Genomic DNA, 25,842 nt, shown 5'->3' with positions numbered 1-25,842 from the left:
TTTTAAGCAACAATTGTGAGTTAGGAGCAGACGTAGAGATTTTTGCAAATGAAACTGGGTCTTCGTAGCTATACGAGTATACGTTTAAGGCAATAAAACGTTTTTGCTAAGCGCAAAAAATGCGTTAGCTTGGTTTACAAGTTAAGACCACACGGTGTCATGCTGGTTAACAATAGAATGTGTAAAGGAAATACTTTATTGCAACGCGATGAAACATCGGTACTGCAGTTTATGGTGTTATTTGATTAGGGTCGTTAAACTCACTGTTATATGTTCATACTACAAGGACACAGTGTAAGGACACAGTGGAATAAAATGCATTCAGATATAATAAGTTGGCGAAACTTTTATTATTTGTAGTTTCAATCCAGGGTACAGACAGGTCGCCTTAAGGCCGGACATGAGGAAATAGCCTCGTGCTCTATATGACAAATGGCCCCGTACCCATATATAAAAGGTGGTGAACCAGATGGTTTCTATTGGCAGGCCGGCCCTACAAATCGGTAATAAAATCCTCGTGGCACGGTAGTTGTCGACCGCTGGCTTGGTGGAAAAAAGAAACAATCGTTATCAAACCATCAACATAAAGACATCTTATGTGCATCAAAAAATCCAATAGATTTGCCCAGCCGAAACATTGCACATAATATAAACATATCCTTTGTCTTAATGTACCTATACTTGTAATTACCTCGCAATATTCTGTGACAGGCGAACGAAAACAAACATCAAATATGTAACTTAGTTAGGTTAATACAAAATAAAATGCGCACATCATATTTTTTAAGTAATGTTAGCACACGTTAACTAATTGGTTTACAGACAACTTTGTAGGCAAACGCTTTTTCAAAACACACCGGTCTCCCACCTTCCGTAAACAAATAATCTGAGACTATTCTAAGAAGCATGGAGGTAGACCTGTTGTGAGATACCACAAGACAAGGAAGACGTCGATGTATGTTTCGCTGGCTTGCAATTTCGTTAAACAATAGCGCACGATGTAACGTTGAGACATTTGCAATGCGCAACTATTCACAAAATGTATACTAGCGAGAGGATAACGATCTAACTGCAAAAAAGGGGACAAACAATATTGCAGGAAGTGGCCTAATGGCAACCATTTGCGCTAATCGGTGATTGATCGAAAACGTAATATGGCCCAAGTCTCATAACAAATGAGACGGATAGTACGTATAAACGCTAATTGGTACACCTTAGCGGAAACCAGGCTATGCCTATATTATTAAGCCGGACTATTAAAAGCCTATAGAATACCTACTACAACAGTGTTATAGCGATATTATAGGGCAGTGGTCTTTTGGGGGAATTTGTCTTATCATTAAATACGATTTACCAAGTGCTTTGGCTTGCAAAGTTTGTAAAGGATTTAGTTTAGAATTTTGATTTGGCGCCTGAGCTTAATTTTTCGCTTATATAAGAAATAATTCAGAGGTGGCCAATCAGTCACCAGTAGACAAGAGGTCAGGAACCTTTTGTAGCTAAGGGAGCCATATAAGCCAAATATTCTTGGTTGCATTTCTATGAGAGCCATATAATACTTTTTTTACATAGCTATATGTTGGTAAAAAATAGTAAATCGAGCAGGGCTAGTTATTTTGTTCTTATAAGGTCAGAGCATTCTATGCAATAAAAACGAATTAGCTTAGTTTGCGCAAACTTTGATTACGGAGTAACGTTGAAAGAATATGGTCTTTGGGATATTAAGAGATTCCTTAAAACGGAATAACAGTCTCAAAAAACAAATATTTTTTGCGCAAATCGCCGAAAATTTGCTATTATGTGTGTTATAAAAGGAATAATACAGCAAAGTTAGAAAAGCGATCATGGCCGCTTGCAGTTTTGTTTAAGACCATGCTGAGAAAAAATAGCTTATAGTTTTCTTCAAGCAAGATTTTGTCACCAAAAGAGCCAAATGACGTCACCAAAAGAGCCATATATGGCTCGCAAGCCATACGTTTCCGACCCTGCTGTACACCAAGAGCAGAACTTATTAACCGCAAAAAAGGCCACGCTTTACCAGGGCTGAAATTATAGAATACTTTTCTAACAGGGACGATATTTATTTTCCTATCGCTAAACATGAATATTTTCATAGATAACGTTTAAGTTACGTCAAGCTAGAGTATAGCATTAGGCAACCCGATCTTATCGTTGAATCTTTAATTATTTTACCGGAATGACGTTTGGATTACTTTCACATTATGGTTGTTACTTGTTCCAAATTTATTAAAATAAATTAAAATACATTTAAGAAAAAAATATTACACTCCTTTTTAGGCGCCTCCAGTGTTCCTCTGTTGGTTATTGGTCAACCAGCTACACAACGAAACACTGCAGCGTAGAATTTTGCTTCCCCATACGTCGGAACCACAAGCGTCGTCACCCAAAATATCGTTGCTTTGTTAATATAAGTGGTCGATCAGCCGGTTGCTATCTAATTACGGAACATGTGTCGGTGTGTTTATTGTCGTTGTTTGGATAGTTGTGTTGCAATACATCGGATGATCTAAGAATTGTCGTGCATCAACTTACGTTTGTTTCTTTAAACAACTTTAAGACTATGAGCAATGTATTTGTAATGACCCAGAAGGAAACGAAACACCTACAATATATATATTTATACGCCTCCAACACTTGTGAGTAGACGTTGCCTATTAGCAAGCATCCAAAATACACACAACCTCGGTAGAAGGCCTTATAATAAACCGTGTGCTTAAACCGCATATCTTGATTATAAATTTAAGCAACCTATAATAAAATGTTGCAAACACATTGCAAGTTTGTTGCAATTCTGTGGTGTTGGGAAATTGTCTTCGGATTTAATATCGACGTTTCACCCGGAGCAGTAACAAAATTTAAAATCAATGTGACAGGAGCGCCTAGCGAGTCAAGCTATGCTGGATACAGAACATCAGCGTTTGTGAACAACTCTCATTTCAGGTAACTAAAAAACAACGTATTAATTACTAAGTAGCAACTACCCCTAAGTACAATATCGATTAACTCTTTCCATATATGGCTTGACCGCACAATGGTCTATAACAGACTCATATACACTCTATAGAGTTGAGTCTCGTTTGAATATGACTATTTTTGTGTCAGATTGCTTGCAGGAGCCCCACAGTACAAAAGAGATCCATTTAAACCCTATGTCTCGGAAGGAAGCGTTATACAGTGCACTGCCAATATCTACAACGGGGGTTCAGAAGGATTCGTGTATCCTGCAACTGCCGAAAATAACACAAAAGCTGCCGAAACTACCACCACACCTGCCGGGCCAACAGCCAATAAAACCGCAAATGGGCCAGGTAAAGTATTTTACAACGACGAAATACGACAGCACTATATAGTTGGAGCTTTTGTTAACAATACACAAAAATGTGCTGTCCTGTTAAACAGTGGCGTATCCAGGGGTGTGGGGGTTCGGTATCACGCTTTTTGTAAGTACTATTATCGTTTTTTTTGTTCGTTGTTGTCAGGGTTTACCTCACTGTCCGAAAAGGCAATGTTTTTAATGTAAGTATAGGTCACGCGTGTTAAGCTAATGCGAAACAAAGTCATACTAAAAAATCAGCGGTGTGTGGTCGGCAATTAATACCAAAAAATCAAAAATGTCAAGGTAGGCGCAGCTAATATTCCTCGCTGTTAACTGTCCACGCTAATATATAAGTTGGTGTAAGTCTGTATGACGTGCTTGTATTTTAGCTGACTTGGCACACACAGCTCGGCGCAGATGTTGCGCTAATCGAATAACACCCGGGAAAACGACCTTCGTTTAGTATTGCAGGTGGCGAGAGACGTGCTTGCGATTTTGCGAACTCTCTTACATGGATCTAGCAAAATCACTCACACACATTTCACGGTCTAGGCTAGTTTTTCGCCTGAAGTTAACGATTGCATACTGAGCGGTTTCGCAGCTGTGCCTGGGAGGGTTGTTGACGACGCACGCGTTCGCTTTACGTCTAAAGTTTCGCTTTTGCTGGACATTTATGTGTTTAGTATATATCATGCAAACGTTGTGTTGCTAATAAACAAATGCAGGTATTTATTATTAAATCCCCATGAATATCGCAAAAAAAACAGAGCCATTAAGCACGAGTTTGAATTACAATATTTCACGATGTGTAGAGTATACCAACTTATCGCAGATAATGGCAACATTTGGATGTCAAACCCGTATTGCAAAGTGATACTAAGTGAATCATCAGTCGTCGGAGGATCGGCACACGTCAATGGTTCTGGGTCTCTTGGGTCGACGCTGTTTCAAACCGCGGGATACGACAAATATACAGTAAGTCAGAACAAAATCATGTTTCGTAAGCGTTCAGGATGATAGCAATCTTTTTGGGTTTCCTGAATCATAATTAAGATACACCAACTAAGTAATTGAACCAAAATGGGTATACACCGGGGGTTCTTAATTTTTTTTTGCTTCGCGCGAACCACGGTAGGCAATAAATTTTCAAATAGGACGTAATAAATTGATGTCACAAAACATATAGACTTCACAAATACGCTGATTTCGGCCCAAAAAGTGTGAAAGTAACAGTGGAGTCTAAATACATTCAGTGCAAAGCCGTTTTATTTTTAATTAAACTCGTTTCATTGAAAAATTGATTACTTCGTAAATATACACTACTATTTAAATTTAGCCTTCATGGACTCCATAAAACTAGTTCACGGACCACCAAGGGGCCCATGGACCCCAGTTTAAGAACTCCTGCTATATACAGTGATCTAGTCATCTAAGTACAGAAACTGTCTTTCGTTTTATTTTTTAAAGAAAACAAAAGTAGCTTTTGTTGAAAAGTGCCATTTTCTATTCTTAAGGTATGTGCCCCGCGTCGTAAAAAGCAATGTGGAGAAACCTATAATCTACCAGGAGCTTGTTACACTGGGACGTTTCCTAACAAAACAACCTGGCTGGATTGGAAGGCAGAACGAAGTAATTATTGTTTGTGTAACATGTAGAATGTAAATGGTGTGGTTAATGAGTATTGCCTCTTGTTAGTTTCATGAAACGACAGAATAACGGTTGTGGGCGTACAACAACATGGGCGTACAACATACCGTATTAGAATAAGCTTATATAATCAGGTATTATAAAAAATAAACAGGTTTATCACCAGACGTACACAACATGTACTTAAGCGTGCGTATCGTGTAAGATACTATACCAGCGGTTCTCAACCAGTGGGCCATGGATCACTAGTGGGCCATGGAAACATTTTGAGTTGGCCACAGACCAATTTCACAAAGCTAGATGTAATGAAGATTTGTGTCACTTCATTTAATTTTACAGAAATAATGGCTTGGGATGGAATTTAGAAGGAATGTAAATTTATTGTTCAGCAGCTAGTCTCTCACTAATGCACGGTTAAAGAAAAACTCTGTTTTGAAACATGTTCTGCTGTTTTTTGTTCCAAATCTAAACCTATTTCATAGTTGTTTTTTTCATAAACCTTTAATGGGCCACAGAATTATTGTGCATCGAAAATGGGCCACGAAAGGCTGAGAAACCACTGTACTATACCTTATTTGTAACATCATAACCAAATATATACCTTATTTGTAACATCATAACCAAATATATACCTTATTTGTAACATCATAACCAAATACATACCTTATTTGTAACATCATAACCAAATATATACCTTATTTGTAACATCATAACCAAATATATACCTTATTTGTAACATCATAACCAAATATATACCTTATTTGTAACATCATAACCAAATATATACCTTACTTGTAACATCACAACCAAATATATACCTTATTTGTAACATCACAACCAAATATATACCTTATTTGTAACATCATAACCAAATATATACCTTATTTGTAACATCATAACCAAATATATACCTTATTTGTAACATCATAACCAAATATATACCTTATTTGTAACATCATAACCAAATATATACATTATTTGTAACATCATAACCAAATATATACCTTATTTGTAACATCATAACCAAATATATACCTTATTTGTAACATCATAACCAAATATATACCTTATTTGTAACATCATAACCAAATATATACTTTATTTGTAACATCATAACCAAATATATACCTTATTTGTAACATCATAACCAAATATATACCTTATTTGTAACATCATAACCAAATATATACATTATTTGTAACATCATAACCAAATATATACCTTATTTGTAACATCACAACCAAATATATACCTTATTTGTAACATCACAACCAAATATATACCTTATTTGTAACATCATAACCAAATATATACTTTATTTGTAACATCATAACCAAATATATACCTTATTTGTAACATCATAACCAAATATATACCTTATTTGTAACATCATAACCAAATATATACCTTATTTGTAACATCATAACCAAATATATACCTTATTTGTAACATCACAACCAAATATATACCTTATTTGTAACATCACAACCAAATATATACCTTATTTGTAACATCACAACCAAATATATACCTTATTTGTAACATCATAACCAAATATATACCTTATTTGTAACATCATAACCAAATATATACCTTATTTGTAACATCATAACCAAATATATACCTTATTTGTAACATCATAACCAAATATATACCTTATTTGTAACATCATAACCAAATATATACCTTATTTGTACCATCATAACCAAATATATACCTTATTTGCAACATCATAACCAAATATATACCTTATTTGCAACATCATAACCAAATATATACCTTATTTGTAACATCATAACCAAATATATACCTTATTTGTACCATCATAACCAAATATATACCTTATTTGTAACATCATAACCAAATATATACCTTATTTGTAACATCATAACCAAATATATACCTTATTTGTAACATCATAACCAAATACATACCTTGTTTGTAACATCATAACCAAATATATACCTTATTTGCAACATCATAACCAAATATATACCTTATTTGTAACATCATAACCAAATATATACCTTATTTGTACCATCATAACCAAATATATACCTTATTTGTAACATCATAACCAAATATATACCTTATTTGTAACATCATAACCAAATATATACCTTATTTGTAACATCATAACCAAATATATACCTTATTTGCAACATCATAACCAAATATATACCTTATTTGTAACATCATAACCAAATATATACCTTATTTGTACCATCATAACCAAATATATACCTTATTTGTAACATCATAACCAAATATATACCTTATTTGTAACATCATAACCAAATATATACCTTATTTGTAACATCATAACCAAATACATACCTTATTTGTAACATCATAACCAAATATTCTTGATAATCGCTATTGTGAGGTACTTTAGTATAGGGTTGCCATCCGGATTTCCCCAGACATGTCCGGAATTTTAGTGTTCAAACTGCGTCCGGGGGGAAATGCCAAAATATGCTTAAATGTCCGGAATTTTTTTAAATTGTTTGTTGCGTTGCGGGTAATTATTTCATTGTTACGTCAAATACGACAATACAGCGCTCTATTTGGGATACATGGATGAGTGGAGCTGGGCTAGTAACTGAAGGCCTTATATCTTGGTCGATATTGCAAAAGTTAGAACATGTCTGAAACATTAAGAGCGTATGTTCACTTAAAAAAATTATAAAGCAGTAGAAAAATAGCGCAACAAGAAGTCTGTTACAGACCAAATGAGAATACCAAGGAAATTGTCGTTTTGTTTAATGCTTAATGGGAACTTGCATTCGTGTATTGCACTACAACATTTCTTTTCTGTTTGTGTATAGTTTCGTGTTTATCCTTCTTTCACAAAAAAAACAATGGCGGTAAAGTACTTTGGTAATATTCTAAAGTTGGTTTACCATGCAACTGAGGTAAATTTGTTATGGATTGCGCAGTATTAAATAATAGTAACCCTAGCCTAGAGATAACCATAGGTCAAATCAGAGATGAGATGACCCAATAGTCTAGTTAATTCACTACACTATGTTAAAAAATCCGCTCCGGTATACAATGGATAGGCAAAGCATTGCCAGTGTGACGTCATATTGACAGACAATGTGTCCATACCTCATTTTAAAAACCGCTAGTGTGCACTAAAGAGTGTCCGGATTTTATGCCACGAAAATATGGTAACCCTACTTTAGTAACTTTTGTGCATTGCGTACTCTGGGGTGTACACGTTCTTCAGTAAACGTAAAAGTGTGTACTGTTGCAAAAAAGGTTGTTAACAAGCACTGGTTTACACATTTCGCAGATAATGGCTTTGTTACAGATAACATACAAATAAACACGATTTTTAACAGGTTCTTTTCTAGATTTCAATTTATCACAAAAAAAAATAAATTACATATAAAAAGGGGGGGGGCTTGGACCTAGATGCCTAAAGTATAACTTGATGTCAAGTGATAGAATCAGTACTCGTCCGATAATAAGGTGGTATTGTTCGGGATCTGATACCAAATTAATATAAGAATCTTATCCATGACCTGCCAAAAAGGTTCCTTGAATAATTCTGTGTAAAACAACACGAAATGACGCCATTTATGTTTTGTTGAGTTGAAAAAGATGTTCATGCAAAAATAACTTTAGGTATAAACAAAAAATTATTGTTCCATAGGGCCTGATTAAAATATGCGCTCCGCCGTAACTGAATAAAACGAAGGAATGTTTTAACTACTTACATTTGAAATAACTACCTCATATACCACTACTTGACAAATAAATCACCAACAAATCCTCCTCAAACTTTTCTTATAAACAACGACAGTCAGGCAAATATAAAATGCTGCGTGCATTACACCACTATTGGACACATTGCGTTGCGCAAAACCTGCCTGTAGTAATAATATGACTAATCAATGCAAATAATAAAATGCAAATATCCTTCTGTGCTAGATAAAATTATGACAGTTTAGAAATCATTGTCGAAAATATTTTAAGAATCAATTAATCACATCCCTTTTTTACAACTGTTTGTTGACCATTGTAATTAATCATATGGCATTATGGCAACTTGCACAACTTTTCAAACAATAAAATGAGATATGTTTAGGCTGGTTCCCAATAAATTTAAAATCCTAATAGTTCACACTAAATTTCACCAAAGCAATTCCTCCTAAATTTGCAGGTTGCTACAAAAACTATGTGGACGTGATATTTGTGGTGGACAGCTCCGGATCAATATCTAGCGCTGATTTTGAGACGATGAAAGAAGTCATGCTTAATTTATCGAACTCATTTGAAGGTTTTATCGAAGAAACCGCACAAGTTGGAATTCTTCAATACGGAGATAACAATAGAGACAAGTTAATAAATTTATTGTATTTTTACTTCTTGCAAACATTACTCCACGATCTAAAGGTCAACTTGAAAGGTGCAATATGCCTTTTTTAATTTGAAAATGTATTCAAATCAATCACAAAAAATAGTGGCGAAATCATCGATCAATAATAAAGAGAACTTGACATGAAATCAGGAGTGGAAACAGGGATATTGTTTGAGTGAAAAAAACTGAAAAGTTTGTACCAAAACCTGACGTTATCAAACCAATAGCCTGTAAATACTTTATTTACTCAGTAGAACTGGTGCACTTCAAATTTCTGTTTAAGCTCGCCTTTAATGGTCTCTCGAAGCGTATAGACATCAATTTTACTTAAATAATTCTGTGGAGCCGGTTTCAATTGGAGGGGAAGAAATACAAATCGCCTATCCGCTATAGCCGCATCGCTAGCCATTTATGAGCTAATTTGTAAATTATGTTTTTACTTTTACATCTTTAGACCAAACTATGCTTCATTTAACACAAGATATTACAAAACACCATTAACACTTGGAAAATGCAAGACAGTTCAATGTATTAAAACTGCAATAAGAACGAAGATGACACATATGTATTCTGGCAACACGTTTACGGCACTTGCAATAGAAAGAGCAGTTAAGGTAAGTTTCAATATAACGCTCCAATAATTTTAAAACATTCTTAAATTTTTTTAGCGAAATTAAACTAATTATAATCAGGTAAGGCAACAGGCAACTTACCTATTTAACTTTAAACTTACAATACCATTTGGCGACAGCTTAATCTGGTTCTCCTAATATATATAACTTAAAAGTGTCTCGCAACAGCATAAAGATTTTCAAGGAAACCCAAACGCGAAGAAATTTCTGGTTCTGATCACCGATGGACAAGCAAATGATTGGTACAACTTAGAAACAAGGTACAAAAGCACTTCAACAACTTATTACTTGTAAAACGACATTATTTAAAAAATTGCAAATCTTAGAAATAGGCCTATATATACCAATATTATATATAAATCCCAAAAATCCGGTAATTTTAAATCTTTACCAACGTTTCGGCAACACATGCAATACGCCTTCTTCAGGGTGAATTTTAGTTGTATTTGTCGTATACCTTGAATTACTAACTAAAATAAAGTGTCTGATTTCGTACAAATGCCTATTTGGCGTTTTCCCTTTTATTATTACATGAAGGTGTGTTTGAGAAATATTATGCATTAAAGTATACATGAAGGCATGGTTGAGAAATATTATACTTTGTATTGCATTTTACAGCTATATCCTCACACGTGATTCTGGTATAACTGTGTACGCCGTTGGAGTCGGTGCGGACGTTAACATTACTCAACTTCGAATCAGCGCAAACGGTGACGTAAGCAATGATCGCGTTCTGACAACGGGCAACTACGGTCTTTTATCCCAAGCTCTTAGCAACATTACAAACGAAATCACACAATCGGGCGCAGAAGGTAGCGATTCTATAAACAGAAAAACTTTGTATTGTAGCCATTTTTTTGGGCAGTTCTTCTCAATTATTAATGAAAACGGACGCGCCTTTTTGACTAGTACATTTCGAAGGTAGTACTGTTTGACATAAAACATTTTAACTGGGAAGCAAGTACCAATGCTTACACGCACCCAGAGAATTTCGAAAAACGCGGACAACAAAACTTAGAAAATCCAGAATAGAAAACTTTACTTTTGAGCAGATGCGCGTTTTCAGCAAAAGCCCGTCAAAAATCATGGTTTCCAGTAGACCATCAAAATTTTGTTGTGGAGAAATTCAAGTTTTTGATTGGCACAGACGCTTGGACAATAAAATTAGGCATAAAACAAAAATTAAAAACAGAATTTCTAAGGTGAGCCTTAATAGTACACAAATGGTATACATATTGCAAATGTTTTAACGACTGACAGGGATGCGCAGATTCTAAAATACCTCATATATATTCCACCAACCACAACGTAATTCTATTTATCGTTTCATGCAATTAACAGGTGAACAAAGCACATCAGTTGAAGAGTCGTTGATCAATAACGTTTTCGGGTTTTCTGGACATCACAGCAAGGTATGTTAAAAAACGACAAAAAGGAAAAACGAGACAGAAAAATACATGTGAGAGTCGATAATAGAAAGTTTGCAATTGAAATAAAGGTATTAAATCCAGTTACATATACATTTTGGATTAAAATCGTTATATTAACATAATATATTATCATCATAATTTAGAATTGCTGAAAAGTAGTTTATTTAGGTTGTTTCCATAAACTGCAAATTTAGCAAACATAGACATAAAAACGAACCATTGAAAACCCTAAATAATACTTTGCTGTAATATAGAATGGCTTGTCAGTAATTGGTGCCGTCGGCAGTTACCGTAACTTGGGAACCCTTGCAGTGTACAATTCCACAACGGAAACATTTAAATCAACTTTAACATTTTCAAACGTGACTGCCGCTTTAACAGCATTGACCAACGCAACATACGACTGTTTCCTGGGTTAGTACATTCTCGTTTGTTAATTATAATATTATGTGGTTACCAACCGTTTCCTTCCCCTTTTACATTTTCGTAAACTTACGTGACCCCATATTTGGCGTGTTATGCATAAACCAGATTACAAACGTAGGTAATTTGGCAAAATGTTCACATTTCTAGACAAATTGTTTTACAATTTGACCAAAATGCGCAGATTTACGCATGCAAAACTTACTAAAGGTACAATTTAAGCCTCCTTTGGTCGCAATGCGACGTCATGAACACGACTAGATTTACTGCAGTAAATGCCATTAAGAAAGCTTTTATCCTGGTTTCCTGGCTGGTGCCTTCGCTTATCTAGTCGTGTTTATGACGTCACAACTGCGCTTGTTTCGGTTCAATTAATACAGTGCTTCTCAACCTATGGGTCGCGACCCAAAGTTGGGTCGCCGACCGCAGTAGTTTACGTTTTGTACTAATTGAGATTGGTTCCAAGCAAGATTTTTCAATTAAAAAATCAAGAAAGCAATACAAATAATGTCTTATAATGATTAATCCTTAAATTTCAAATTATTCATGCTAATGCCTATTTTATGTTCGCTTGCAAGAAGCTAGTTTTTAGTTCGCTTACAAGAAAAAACAATTGGGTCGCCAAAGCTTAGTCGTCCTACTTACGCTTAATATATGGGTCGCGACGACAAAAGGTTGAGAAACACTGAATTAATACATATGCTTCTGTCAAACAGCTTTGTCCAATAAAAATCGCATTGCGACCAAACTTAAAGAATATTGTTGTTTTTATGGCTTGTCAAATTATGCTTTAGCAAATACGACAGGTTGGAAACCACTGTATTAAAGTAAATCGTGAACAGAATGCAAGATGGAAACGTAATTACCAGTAAGGGATATATTAGGTTCCAAGGCGTATATTGTTGATTAACAATATTTGCATTGCCTATAAAATAAGTGTAACAAGCTGGGCCTAACTCTTCCACAAGCCGACGCACAGAAAATCAACTTGCGGAAGTAAATTAGTTTTGCTCGGCTAAACTTTGTGCTGTTACCGTACTTGGTGGCTTTCACGTTATTAAATTAGTCTTTTAAATCCACAGGCTATGCTATCACGAGTGGAAAGTACCAAGACAAATCGACAATATATATAGCCGCATCTGCACCTCGGTATCTAATGCACGGAGCGGTAAATTAAAACAAATCATTAACTTAAACGTTTGTAAATGGTAATAACATCGTGTTCGACAATGTACTTCACAACATGAAGTAAATTCACAAACAATTTAGCACGTTTAAATGTTATTGAAAATGTAATTCGGGTAAACTGATCGTATTGAAATATTCCTTGATATGCCGTTTGTGCCTTTTTGTTTAACCCAACGGCATGGTAACATTTTAAATGCTCAACTGCTGTGACGCCAGGTTGTAGTATTCGACGAAGGCACAATGGGTACGACAGAACAAATCCATTACAAAATCGAGGCAAACGAATGCACGACCTGCCAGTTTAACCATCGCCAAATTGGAAGTTACTTTGGTGGTTCCTTGCTGACAGCAGACTTTAACAACGACGGTTTCGATGACTTGTTGGTCGGGGCACCTCTTTATATAGGAAATACATACGACGAAGGAAGGGTGTTTGTTTATCTTTCGAAGGGAAACAATACGCTGGAAGTTTGGGTAAGGTGTAGTTCACAGCTCATTGTGATACGTACCGACAGTACGACACACCGCGCTACTGTTAAACGTGTCGGTGTAGAGTTTCTTTAATTGAGGGTATATTGTGATGCACCTAATAATAAGCAACCTTCGGGTCATGCAGGTTGCGGGTGTAATGCAGGTTTCAACGCTAGTATATTTTGGTTAGGGTGACACTTGAAGGTGACATAACTAATCGATATCTGCTTTGAACAAGGATTTTATATATTATTGTGCGTACTTTTATGTAATGCGTAACTCTTAAACGCACAGGTGATACCAATCCTTATTGCCTAATAGGCAATGCCTGGACCCGGTCTGATAAAGCTAATGTTTTATTTTTAACTTTTACCTTTTTCGAGGTAACTCACAAACAGCCATTGCATCTTTAACTTACATTTTGGCTGTAAAATCTTAAATGCCACCAGAGTCATCACTTTCATATCCCTCCTACTATTTTTATTCAATTTAATTACTGCAGCTAACTGTTTATATGTAGTCTATGATTTCCTTTAAGTCAATCAAGCTGTCAGATGTGTTACGGCTTTTACTGTATTCAATAGCCTTAATTTAGTAAATATTACACAAATTGTGCCATTAACTCGAAAAAGATTCACGAAACAAACTTATTATTTGTGATACTTCTAAGGTTATTACATGATGGTTGCTTTTAAATAAAATTGCACTAGTACCTGACATGCGCCTTTTGATGATCCCATAGGTTTTTTGATCGAAAGTGTTAGTCACTCTTTTAATAATGGAATATTTTACAAATTTAAAAAATAGAAGAACATATAGGCGGTTAGTGTTAATGTTCACCCTCTTATAGGCGGTTAGTGTTAATGTTCACCAAAACATTCGAAGTCAAATACAAAAGTACATGGGTCCAAAAAAAATTCAGAGACTAAAGTAATTCTCATCCATTTTTAGTCCAATTCTACATACACTCCAACGGTATTGGATGGAAAACGTGCGGAAGGTGGAAGGTTTGGATACACTATGGCTGCGTTGGGAGATTTGAACAATGACGGTTATCAAGACTTAATAGTAGCTGCTCCATGGGCTGAGAACGGAAAAGGTGTCGTATACGTTTACCATGGAAGCTCGTCTGGACTGACAAATGTAGTGCAACAGGTATTTACATCCGCAGGTGTTTTAACTACAATATTATTTAAAACTATTTTAACTACAAGAAAGCAAACAAAATGCAATTTGTAACAAAGGTAATGGCACAACATCCGAATAATGCCTAAATGACCCAAATACCGCCTGAGACTGTAGTTAAGGGTATGGGATGTTTAGGGCCGTCGGTCTGGCATCGGCCGTTTGGGCGACGACGTTTGGACGCCCTAGTTTGAACGGTACGGTTAGGGCGCCGCTGTTTTGGCATCGGATTTTGGGTTTTGTTTAGGTCTATTGTAGGGTAATGGGAGAAGTTAGAAAACGGATTAAGGTTAAAATTATTAAGGGAGTTAGTGATAATGCATTTTAACATGTCGAGGCATGTGAAACTGTACTTAGGAGTGGGGTTAGGGGTTAGGTAAAGTGAACTTATTCTGAACTGTGTTTTATTCTGACGTTGATGTTGTTCTTATCTCGGTATTATGGCTGCGAGTCCGATTACTCGTAAACTAGTAAGACCGGTCATCTGATAAAAAAGTTATTATATTTTCAGACAGTTTCAGCTTCAATAACAAGTCAAGCGGATTTAGTAAATTTCGGTATTTCGCTTGAAGGTGGTATAGACGTAGACGGAAACTTATATCCAGACGTGCTGGTTAGTGCGCCCACTAGCGACCAAATTACAATATTGCGGTAAGTGTTGTTCAATTCACGCTATTAACTATAGGACATTTTTAACCTCTCTGGTGATTTTATCGTTGTGTTTTAAATTTGTTATTTACTGCTCATGTATTTCCGTCATATATGGGTATTCAGTGTTGTTTACTGTTCTTGCATATTTTATTTTTGATATTTCTTATTGTAAAAAGAATCCCTACTTGGTTAACTGACCCGATATCCATTCGAAGATTTTTAGGTTAATATTTCGCTACGTCTGCAAATGTCGCTAGATTTACTTATAAACCGAAATACGCCTACTTTAGTCCAGAGATTAATTTGCAAGTGAAAATTTAAATCATTATTTTACAAATTTCGATGTATGTTGTTGTATAACGTCGGTCATTTTAAACCTTTTAATGAATATTATTTTGTTACAGAACGCGGCCAGTAGTAAATTTCTACAATTATTTAAACTTTTCTTCACACAAAATTGATATTCTAAAGTGCCTGAATTTAAATGCAACCTCGCCTTGTGCCATTCTGCAATCTTGCTTAAGATACGACGGAAAATCCGTCGAACCATTCATAGGTGAACAAATATGGATTTTGTTATGCTGGAAATATGCTGGTTTGCCTTATAACTGATTTCACACTTCTTTTTTTTTTTTTTTTTTTTCCAGAAATCAATTACAATCTAACGATCGACCCAGAGTTGAAAAGATTTTTTGTCAAGGCCAAAACAACCTTGATTCTTAACACAACTTTAACCAAGGGAAAAGAAGCCTGCTTTTATTTTGAAGTTATAGCCACAAATGTACGTAGAAACCAGGAATCCTTACCTGTGTGTGCTAACGTCCTCTTTATCGCAGGAATGTACAATCAGGGGTGATACCCCATTCCAAGACGTAGTTTCGGTACTCGTCTGAAATTAGGGTTGTATCGGAAGAAATCCGACGCACATTAAATATTGGAATTGTAGGCATCACGATGCTAACAGAGTTTTTAACTTATAGAATAACGTTTACCTTATGGAATAGAAAGAAGATTAGGTTAACTACTGTTAATGGAAACGTTAAAGAAAACCTAATAGCATACTAAGGGAATATTTAGGCATATATAGCAAGCATTACTGAATTGACTATATTAATTAGAAAACCAAATAACTAAAATATTTAACTAGCGCTTTTGTCGTTTTTGTTTTTTAAAAAGTATTCCATGATAGTGCTTTTTTCAGCGTGCCACAATCTAAAACGTTTCGCAATGTTGTAAGGTTTTATATACGTACATTAGGGGTGCCACAATCTAAAACGTTTCGCAATGTTGTAAGGTTTTATATACGTACATTAGGGGACGTTTTCAACATACTTTATCGTATAGCGCTTGTATGGTTGTGTATACGCAACCATCATGGCCGCGTAGCGTTTTTAGTGCAGGTCAGTTAGTTTAACGTTATTTGTGTATATTGGCCAGTGTTTTCCAAATCTGGCTTTTTAGTTTACTATATACCAGGGTGGTCCAAACACAGGCCCGCGGGCCACATGTGGCCCGCCACATCATTGTTCGTGGCCCGCGAAGCACTGTTGAATTATTGCAATTCGTAAAGTTGAACGTTTAATCAAAGAAAATCTTAGTGACCAACGAACAGTAAGCGTACTGCAATTGCTTGGTTAAGATTACATTTTTCCGGTTATACCATGAAATAAACCAGTTTCCTATCGCTCACCAAATTTGAATCCAGGGTGTGGCAAGAACACTTAATTTTGGTATGTGTTAGACCGGTTTGAGAGAAGCCGCAGTGCGTCCTGGGAACTTTCTAAAATGCTGGTTTGTGAACTTATAAGTTATATTCGCGTTTTACAGTAAATGCACGATAAAATATATCGCGATGCTTCAAAAGATTGTTTTACAGGTTTTCACTGTGACTTTAGCCTAAACGCCCTGGCCCTTTTCAAGATGCAATTTGTGCCGCCAAATTGATCTGGTTAACAAAACATTTTTGCGGGAAACTATAACGTCTTTGTAATTTAGCGATTGTGTAGAGTAGGCCTATCTAAAATTACATCTCTAAAATTTTAGTAAGATACGCGCACGGTTTTCGCGAACATTCTACGCTTATAAAATGCAGTCTTCCAAATTAAAGGTTTTGTCCAACACGCAAATTTTTCGCGCTTCGCGCGCACTAGTTTCACCAGTCTTATAACACTGGAATCCTAATGCGCACAAGTTGGACAATAGCAGCAAGTTTCTGGAGCTTATATGTCTTTGACGATGCCTTGTGTTGTCTTTTTAAACATTTCACGCACCGACCAAACGTAGCCTATACTTTATGTGGCCCGCAAAGAATATGCAAGAAATATTGTGGCCCGCGATGCAGTCAACCTTGGACCACCCTGCTATATACATTGGTTATGTATTCCTTATTATTTACTATTCCGGAGCATCTGACTCCGATTCAGATGTTTCTTTTGTTTTTATAAGTGTGGTAGAGACTTATAAGTTTCAATTATAGATATTTGGGTGTGTCGTGACTTAGAGCGTCCGTAGACGAATTAACAAAAAGACAGTCATATGTGCCATCTTGCATCAAATTTCTCAATATAGCACACCTTATATGACGTTATTTCTACAAGAATAAACTTTTTAAATAAGATTGTCACTTGTTAGGTATATGCTGTGATTGAATATCATAAAGGTAAAACTATGTATATTTAAATGCGCGAATTATCTTTTAGAAAACCATTACTGACTTCGACAGTAAAATTTTTGCAACCTTAACCTACGCTTTGACACAAAAACACATCACGACGCCTGTGTCATCAATGGAAAAACCGTAAGTAAATGTTTATACCAATGGCCCAGAAGTGGCCTGGCTGACCAAACATATTCCCAATCGAAACTCAAAGGAAATCACATACTATACAATACATATTTAATTTTATACAGGTTACACAACAACAGTCTTTTAGCGAGTGCTATGATAGAGAAGAGTTGTGGCCTTGACGATACCTGTCAATATGATTTGGTTGTCACAGCAAAATCAGCGTTGCCAAAAGCTGGAAATATATCTCAATCAAGGTAAAATTCCACAAAAAAACTATCAGTTGAATAACCTATTACTTCTGAAAATATTTATAACCTATCGTCTTTCAGTCAGGACACCGATAAAAATAAAAAAGGCGCATGGTATTTAAACAATGTATGTCACCACTGGTTTATTTAGTCAAGTTAAAGGCAAAAACGATTTTTATTTCGACCTTATATATATATACTTTATATACCGGAAGTGAGCAAACTACGACCCGCCAATCAATATAATTCGGCCAGCGGTCATTTACAATACAGCTTTTTTGCTGTTTTTCGACATTTTTTTCTTTATTTCAGAATATTTTATGAAATACATTACTCTAGTAAGGCATCCTCATCTATTCCTACATTTACCAGCTTGTTCAAAAACGGAGTTTGAATATACTTTTGAAAGGAATCACACGTTGTAATATGTGTAGGGAAGATCCCTTTTTTTTGATACGGCCCGCTAAGACATTTTTTGTTTCTTACGCGGCCCGCATTTAAAAATAATTACCTACCCCTGGTATATGCTGTGCAAATTTGCTTGAATAGTATATACCGTGCAATAACAGGCTCAACGAGTTAAATTAAGTTTTGTCGATAGTTCAAGCATCTTCAAAAATGAAAGTTTGTTAGTCGTGGGCTCTGACGATCCGATAATCCTTAAAGTCAACATCACAAATATCGGTGACAACGCATTTGGAGTACAAACATTAATTACACACAGCGTTCAACTATTGTGGACTGGCGTAAGTATAGCATTAACGTTATAAATAAATAGTTTTACGTACAACCCATTAGGTCGATCTATTGAGTTATACACTTGACAACTTCGGTTAATTTATTGTTTTTATGTGGCAAACAGTAATTCTTAATTTTCCGCATGTTAGATGCAAAATATGACGAGTTCCAATCCATCCTACCCAAACTGCGTAAGTGGTACCATTCCAGATACTGTGAAAAACAATGAGCGGACTAAAACGCTGACCTACAAGTATGACGATCAACTAAAATCAATAATGTTAAATGGATCCTGGGTAAGACACCATAATCGAAAGAAAAACAACTAGGTTAAGATAACTCTTTTAAATATCAACTATAAAAAATCCATACCAAAATATTTATCCCAACACCATGCACCTAACGATTTAAAATTTAATTGATGTTTTGATACTATATCGCCGTCAATATCATTAGAAGTGTGAAATAAGCTTGTTTTTGTACAATAGAACGCTGAGAGGTTTTTATGAAATTCGGGTGTCAACACACTTTCTGCCATCAACGTCTACTAACCAATATTAACCAATGTAATATATTATTTTAGTGTTATTTTGAAGTTATTCTCTCAACAATGCCGTTAAAAAACAGTGGGAGTCAAGACAAAGTAGAAATCCGGATTAAACTTAACACCAGGTAACTAGGTTTGAGCATTTCTTACATCAGTAACTAATTTCTATCCATTATTGCATCAGTAACTAATTTCTATCCTATTGCATAGCATCAACGGCAGCGCACAAGAAGAAAACCCAATGGATAACACCTGGAATGCAACGTATTTGGTGTTGTATCGCTCGGACTTCACTGCTCAAATGTAACAACATAATAAGTTGAAACATAGACACACATACGTGTTCAACAACTGTGATCTTTCACTTCTATAGTCGCTATTTGGCCGATGATAACGTCTTACGTATCATAGTACACCGAGAGCCTTCGACCGACTAACCGAATAAGTCAAACCAATAATGCAAAATAATATGTATTTTTCATTGACTGAATGTGGAACAGTAGATCCTCTTTAATATCAATATAAAGTTGTTGGTACTGACAGGATGCAGCAAGCGGCTTGCTTTCCTGTGAGCCTGCCTAGCTTATTTGGAAGGGCGACAGTCCCGGTATGTCCGGTATGTTCGAACCTCACCCTAGGTTAGTTGTTTTTTAGCCATCCTTACTTACATCAGTGGTCGACCGATTCGGTTAGTCGGTCGAAGTCTTAAGGTATATAAAATATTTTTTTAATAATATACGATCCGTCATGCTTTTTTGCAAAGTGCCGAACTTCGGTAATATGTTAAAGTTGGCACAGTCCCAAAACTGTGACGTCTTCTATTGCGGTTTACACTTATTGCAGGAAAACTGACCCCTACGAAGTTGTGTTCAATTTTATTAAAGAGGAGAAAAACATTTCATCGGTTTACGAGATAGGAGTAAACACAACAGATGTTATAATGGATGTGGAGGTAAAAACTACAAACATTTTTCGACTTTGTATCTTAGGCGCTTTTGTATACGTTGCATTTTTCACTGTTTTTTTCTCCCTGTCCCAATTTATCTATGTTTTGATTTACCACGATTAAGTTTAACCCATCATTCACGAGGGACGTGGGTATGTAAAACGTGATTTGCGATTTAAGTTTCAACTCTCCTGATAAAACACTGGTACTAATAAAACAATGTTTAAAGGTTTACCCCGTCTTTTTGGTAAAAAACAACAATTCCTTTTGAAAAATCCATCTCACGGTTATGAAATAAAATCATCGTCCGTTATACTTATGGAACTTCATTACCTGCTATAAAAAGTCCGCGCAGCTCTATATCGTAATACAACCTCTTATGTGTCAGTTGATAAATCCACATAGTAGCCTAATGTATTTCTTTGCATTTTACGCGGTTGCTGATATTCAAAGTCAAGTCAAGAATATGAACATCGCAGTAGGGTTAATTTCGGAAATGTGAGCATTCTCTCGAGATTGTCGCCAAACGAAAGTTTAAACTCGTGTAATTGTAATATGCCGGAATGCTTCAACTTTGCAGATCCAAGGTAACGGATACTCTAATATTCCACATTCAAGTTTGACTTTTAAATATCCAAGTGAATTGAACGGCCAACATCCATTGCTTTATCCCATTGGACTAGAGTGCGTTTCACTTATAGTAAGCAATATAGGCCTACCTTTTTTTTATTTTAATTCAACTACGAATGACAATAAAAAAGCTACCTATTACTTATTATATACTCTGAAACACATCACTGAAATTTCATGGTGACCAGTAAATAAAACTTTCTGTGACAGGGAATTGCAACCAGCTACTGCAACCAAACGAACATAAATCCCTTTAACTTGGATATCCTTCCGGCAGCACTATCAAACAGGACTGACAACTTAACAACAGTTGCACCAAACCCGTTTGAACTTGAACTTGAAAAGTTTGTAAGGAAAAAATGAGCTATGTTACAGTTATTCTTTTCATGATAAAGGCCATGTTATATTTTCTACCAAGATATCAAAAAAATCCAAGCAATTAGTTTGTTTACCGTTTCAACAAATTCTACGTTTATAACGATAAAAAATGTAAAATTCTAACTCTTATAATTGTTTTGTTTAATTGGTGTGAAAGAAATGTTTTGTTGATTTATACAGGACTGTACCGGAAATTCAACAGTTTATCCAATTACAAAATGTGACGTAGCCACCTGTCAGATCAGTAATCTGAGGGCGTCAGACGTAATTCGATGCAAGGCGACGTTTAGGATATGGACACAGACGCTGAATTTGACTAACGTAGGTTCTTCGGTGGTGTTAAAAAGCAACGAAAATGTTTCCAACCAAAATCTTTACTTAAGGCACATAAGAAAATTGAAAGTATAGTTCACTTAAAAGCTATCCACCATTTAAACAACTATAGCTATACGTGCTATACGTAAGGATTACAAGTAAATATATCTCTGACCTGTAATAAACTATACAGACCATATGTACAGATGACTTACTGTTTTTATGCTTAGGGCAAAGTTTGTCTACCACTGACGTTCGGCGTTTCTTTGGTGCTTTGGTGGACATCGTTTCTACTATATAGGATATGATTGTTTAAAACTGTTGATCCTGGACGTTACTTTTTTATTAGATCATTCGCATTGCACGTGCTGTTTATCAGTTTATATCGCATTTTGTAGCTTTGTACCCAACCTACTTTCTGTACAGGGCACAACCAGTGTATCTTATCTATCGGAAGTGATCTACGACACCTCTGAGTCACAACGTATCATCAACGCCAAAGGCACAAAGTACAAGCCCACTGTACTGCAGGTAAACTTACTGCCAGGAATCCTTCTTCGTAAACGACTATAAAAACTTATGTTTTTGGGGAGGACCATCAAAAGTAACATTTTTCAGCTCTGCGCGATTTTAATTTATAAACGTCTAGTACATTTGGTGACGGCATAAAACAACTTGACTTGGGCTGATATATTTCCTTGAAACACACACATTTAGAAAAACACACATCATGCGTAACAATGATGGGCACACAAGTGTTCGATGGCTGGTGAAATGCGACATTAGACTTGATTATGGTCTTAGAAAAAATATGAGATTAGGCCCTCGTGAAATAATGCGCTTCTACCTGTTTTAGTGATAGTCGAAGCAATTGTTTTTTATTAAGGCTACTGAAAGTGTGAATAAGTGGTGGGCGGCACGTAAACATCAGGCGGCCGCGGGTTGGACATCCCTGGTACAGTATGTTTGCGTTTTTAGGGAAATCCAGCCTAAAAGGGAGGTTGCATATACTATGGCACTATATAATAACGTTTGACGATTCGCTTTGTACGTTAAACGTTTAACAGTCCTGTTCAATTTAAATAAACTAGATTAACAATAAAATCATCGGAGTTTTCCCTTATTATCATCATTTACAGTTGGTGTATTTAAATACCTAAAAACTACAGGTTTCAATAAAAAAATTGTAAATTTAAATATTACCGCCCGTCGAAACATATCGGAGGTTTGCTTAGACTGGCGACTATAAAAAGGTTGCCGACCGCAGTGCTACCTCCGACGCTGCTCAGGTTTAATACCGTAATTACCAGTTTTCCTTAAATTAATACATAAAAGTTTGTTTAAGTAACCCACAAAATCAACATATTGGCCGGTTGGAAGTTCTTTCAATCAGCGATGCCCAACTTATAAAATTCAGTGGCTTCGTACAGCGCTCGCATCTTTCGCAAAAAATACACACAAACAGTAAAACGGTCAAGGTTAAAAAATGTATTAAAATCGCAAAATTAAGCACGCAAATTGCAGCATAATGGCTCTTAAAAAATACATAGAGAATATTGCGGCTCCAAAAGCCGGGAATTTTTAAGCATCAAGGTGTGTAAACATAATTCCAAACATTTTAAAAACTACCCACTTGACATGGCTTAGTTCTTATAGAATAATAAAATCATCCCAAAAAATAAACCCAATTCTGTCTGGTGAAGCACAGGTTGTCTTTAAAAAAGCCATTAAACTATGCTCCTACAGCTATCATTTTTACTGTGTGCAATGTTGTACCATTTCAGTTTTAAGCCTTTTTTCTCTATTTTAACGGTTAACATCCTGTAATCGCGGTAGATAATTGGAAATGTAACTGAAATTAACCTAAGAGTTAAACCAAACCTCTACTTGATAAAACTCAACCAAAGGGGACACCTCATCAAGTTATTGGTTGGTGTTTCACTGAAAAGATGGAAGCGCTCAGCAAGTCAGGGGTTCTTAAACTTTTTTACCGCGGACCCCTAAAGTTTGTTTTGGCTGGCGTTGACCACGTTAGGCATAATAATTCAAAAATGAAGTCATAAATTTACACCACAATACAAAAAGACTTCATAAATCTGCTAATTTCCATCTACAAATGTAAAAGTGAAAAGGGAGTCTAATGCATTCAGTGCAAACCCGTTTTATTTTCAATTAAACTGTTTTCTTTGATCAAGTTATTACCTCTAAAATACACACTAGTACCTTATTTGGGCTTTCATGGACCCCAAAACTAGTTCACGGACCCCTAAGGGGTTCATGGACCCAAGTTTAAGAACCCCTGGTATATATAGACTCTGCAAGAAATGCTTTCATTTTTTACGGACAATGAGCTTGGCTTAATTTATTACAATAAGAAGCACATAACTGCGTATTAAATGAGGCAACGCTATCTTGTCTTTCAGGTATCGACAGTTGCCAAGTTGTATGTAGCACCCACAGTCTTTCCTCCTACTGTTGTAGCGTGGTGGATTTACCTGGTTGCTTCAGTCGCAGGAATCCTGTTTTTCGCAGTACTTGTTGCCATATTGTACAAGGTAATTGTATACTGTGTACTAAAAAAATGCAAACTTCGACTTTCTAAAATAAAATATAAGCAAAAACTAACAGAAACCCGACAAATTGGTGCAATGTTAACGTGTGCCGCTAATTAACAAATATCTTAAGAGAAATAAACCACGTATACGACGTGCTCCAAATTATCGCAAAAACGTGAATATCTACAAATCTCTCAATGCATTATATTGGCATAGGTTATCACCCAACAAGCTAACAGATACCCCCTTAAACCCTGTTTGCAGCTTGGCTTCTTCAAAAGCAAATACGGTGAAATGAAGGATGAGCTTGAATGGCAGGTTGTCGGTGAAGGTCAACCCACTGAGACAACTGTGTTCCAAAATGCAACTCCATCTGTGCATAAAAATGATCCATATACCCAATCAAGTGCATGAAAATACAGACTTCGAAACGATTACGCAATAAGACCCCTAAAATTCCGTACGGGGGCTGGACACCACTGCTTGGGATCAAACATAAATTATAACCTTTAATTTCGAACTATAGTTATAGTTGCTGAGCAATATTCTTGCTTTTGGTATTGTTTCTTGGTATTCATTTCATGTGATTGATTTTACGAGCTATCTTCATTTCTTTTAACTTTATATGAATTACCTATTCGTTTAGTTATGCTCAATTTCGGGATATTTTACGTTATGTCGATTCCTGGAATGTAACATAGTTTAAATTTATTTTATAATTACAATTTTGGTAGATTTGCTGGATTACAAGTTAGTCAAAACTAATAAAAATATTTAGAATTATTAGGTGGCTATACGAGAAAACAAAAACGGAGTTCTATAGCCTAACTGTTTGCCGTTAAACAGGCATCCAAGCCATAGTTCTTTTTAAGTTAATTAACCAAAACACTAAAATCCAAAATAATACAATTGATTTAACCTTAAAAGACGTATAACTATTCCCTTAAATTTTAACGTAAGAAACTGTATTGATTATACTAAATGTTTTTTTTTGTATTTGTTTTAAATTGTTTTTTTCTAAATGATCTTTGTTTTCCATTTATATGTTGAAAATATTTTTATTACGAGTTTTCGGAATATTCTGCTCGTTTTTGTCTTTTTCTTCAGTGTTTTACTAATTACCTTTTTATTTGTGTAACGCCCAAATTATCTGCCTTAAATTTAACTTATTTTGCGGCAAACCGGATTTTTGAAAGCGAAGCTTAATTGTGTCGCCAAGACAATTACCAAAGGTTTTCTAACCACAAGTCTGTGCGAATAAACAAGCGTTTATGTCAGTGGTACCAGAGTGGGGTTATCTAACACCTTGAAGTCCGTGATGCAGTGTTTCACTGGTTGCACAAGAAAACATAATTCTAAAAAAT

The 25,842-nt window shown here is 35.6% G+C and overlaps 1 protein-coding gene across 1 annotated transcript; it reads left to right on the top strand.

The window, feature by feature from the left end:
- Nucleotides 1-1,179: 1,179 nt before the first annotated feature.
- LOC146132290 (integrin alpha-9-like) lies at nucleotides 1,180-24,892 on the top strand. The gene is made up of 29 exons (XM_083397264.1): nucleotides 1,180-2,961; nucleotides 3,124-3,329; nucleotides 4,170-4,312; nucleotides 4,852-4,966; nucleotides 9,156-9,333; nucleotides 9,808-9,967; nucleotides 10,154-10,245; nucleotides 10,604-10,797; nucleotides 11,327-11,397; nucleotides 11,670-11,829; nucleotides 12,921-13,006; nucleotides 13,243-13,500; nucleotides 14,449-14,652; nucleotides 15,194-15,333; nucleotides 15,738-15,889; nucleotides 15,981-16,114; nucleotides 18,033-18,130; nucleotides 18,244-18,375; nucleotides 18,971-19,115; nucleotides 19,257-19,403; nucleotides 19,691-19,779; nucleotides 19,865-19,957; nucleotides 20,498-20,606; nucleotides 21,181-21,300; nucleotides 21,441-21,578; nucleotides 21,789-21,929; nucleotides 22,350-22,454; nucleotides 24,347-24,478; nucleotides 24,743-24,892. Exons 1-29 carry the CDS (start codon nucleotides 2,780-2,782, stop codon nucleotides 24,890-24,892), a joined length of 4,074 nt encoding a protein of 1,357 aa, XP_083253390.1. The 5' UTR covers nucleotides 1,180-2,779.
- Nucleotides 24,893-25,842: the final 950 nt, after the last annotated feature.

The sequence above is a fragment of the Ascidiella aspersa genome, chromosome 9 (assembly GCF_963924565.1).
Source record: "Ascidiella aspersa chromosome 9, kaAscAspe10.2, whole genome shotgun sequence".
Classification (NCBI taxonomy): Eukaryota; Metazoa; Chordata; class Ascidiacea; order Phlebobranchia; family Ascidiidae; genus Ascidiella; species Ascidiella aspersa.
Note: the sequence above shows the minus strand (reverse complement) of the source record. Positions and strands in the feature narration are given on the sequence as shown.

What these genes read in the sequence shown, in the direction of transcription:
- LOC146132290 (XM_083397264.1), top strand. Translation starts at nt 2,780, where the DNA reads ATGTTGCAAACACATTGCAAGTTTGTTGCAATTCTGTGGTGTTGGGAA. An exon ending in GTGAACAACTCTCATTTCAG is followed by an intron (nt 2,962 to 3,123) that starts GTAACTAAAAAA and finishes TTTTTGTGTCAG; the next exon opens with ATTGCTTGCAGGAGCCCCAC. An exon ending in ATCCGTCGAACCATTCATAG is followed by an intron (nt 15,890 to 15,980) that starts GTGAACAAATAT and finishes TTTTTTTTCCAG; the next exon opens with AAATCAATTACAATCTAACG.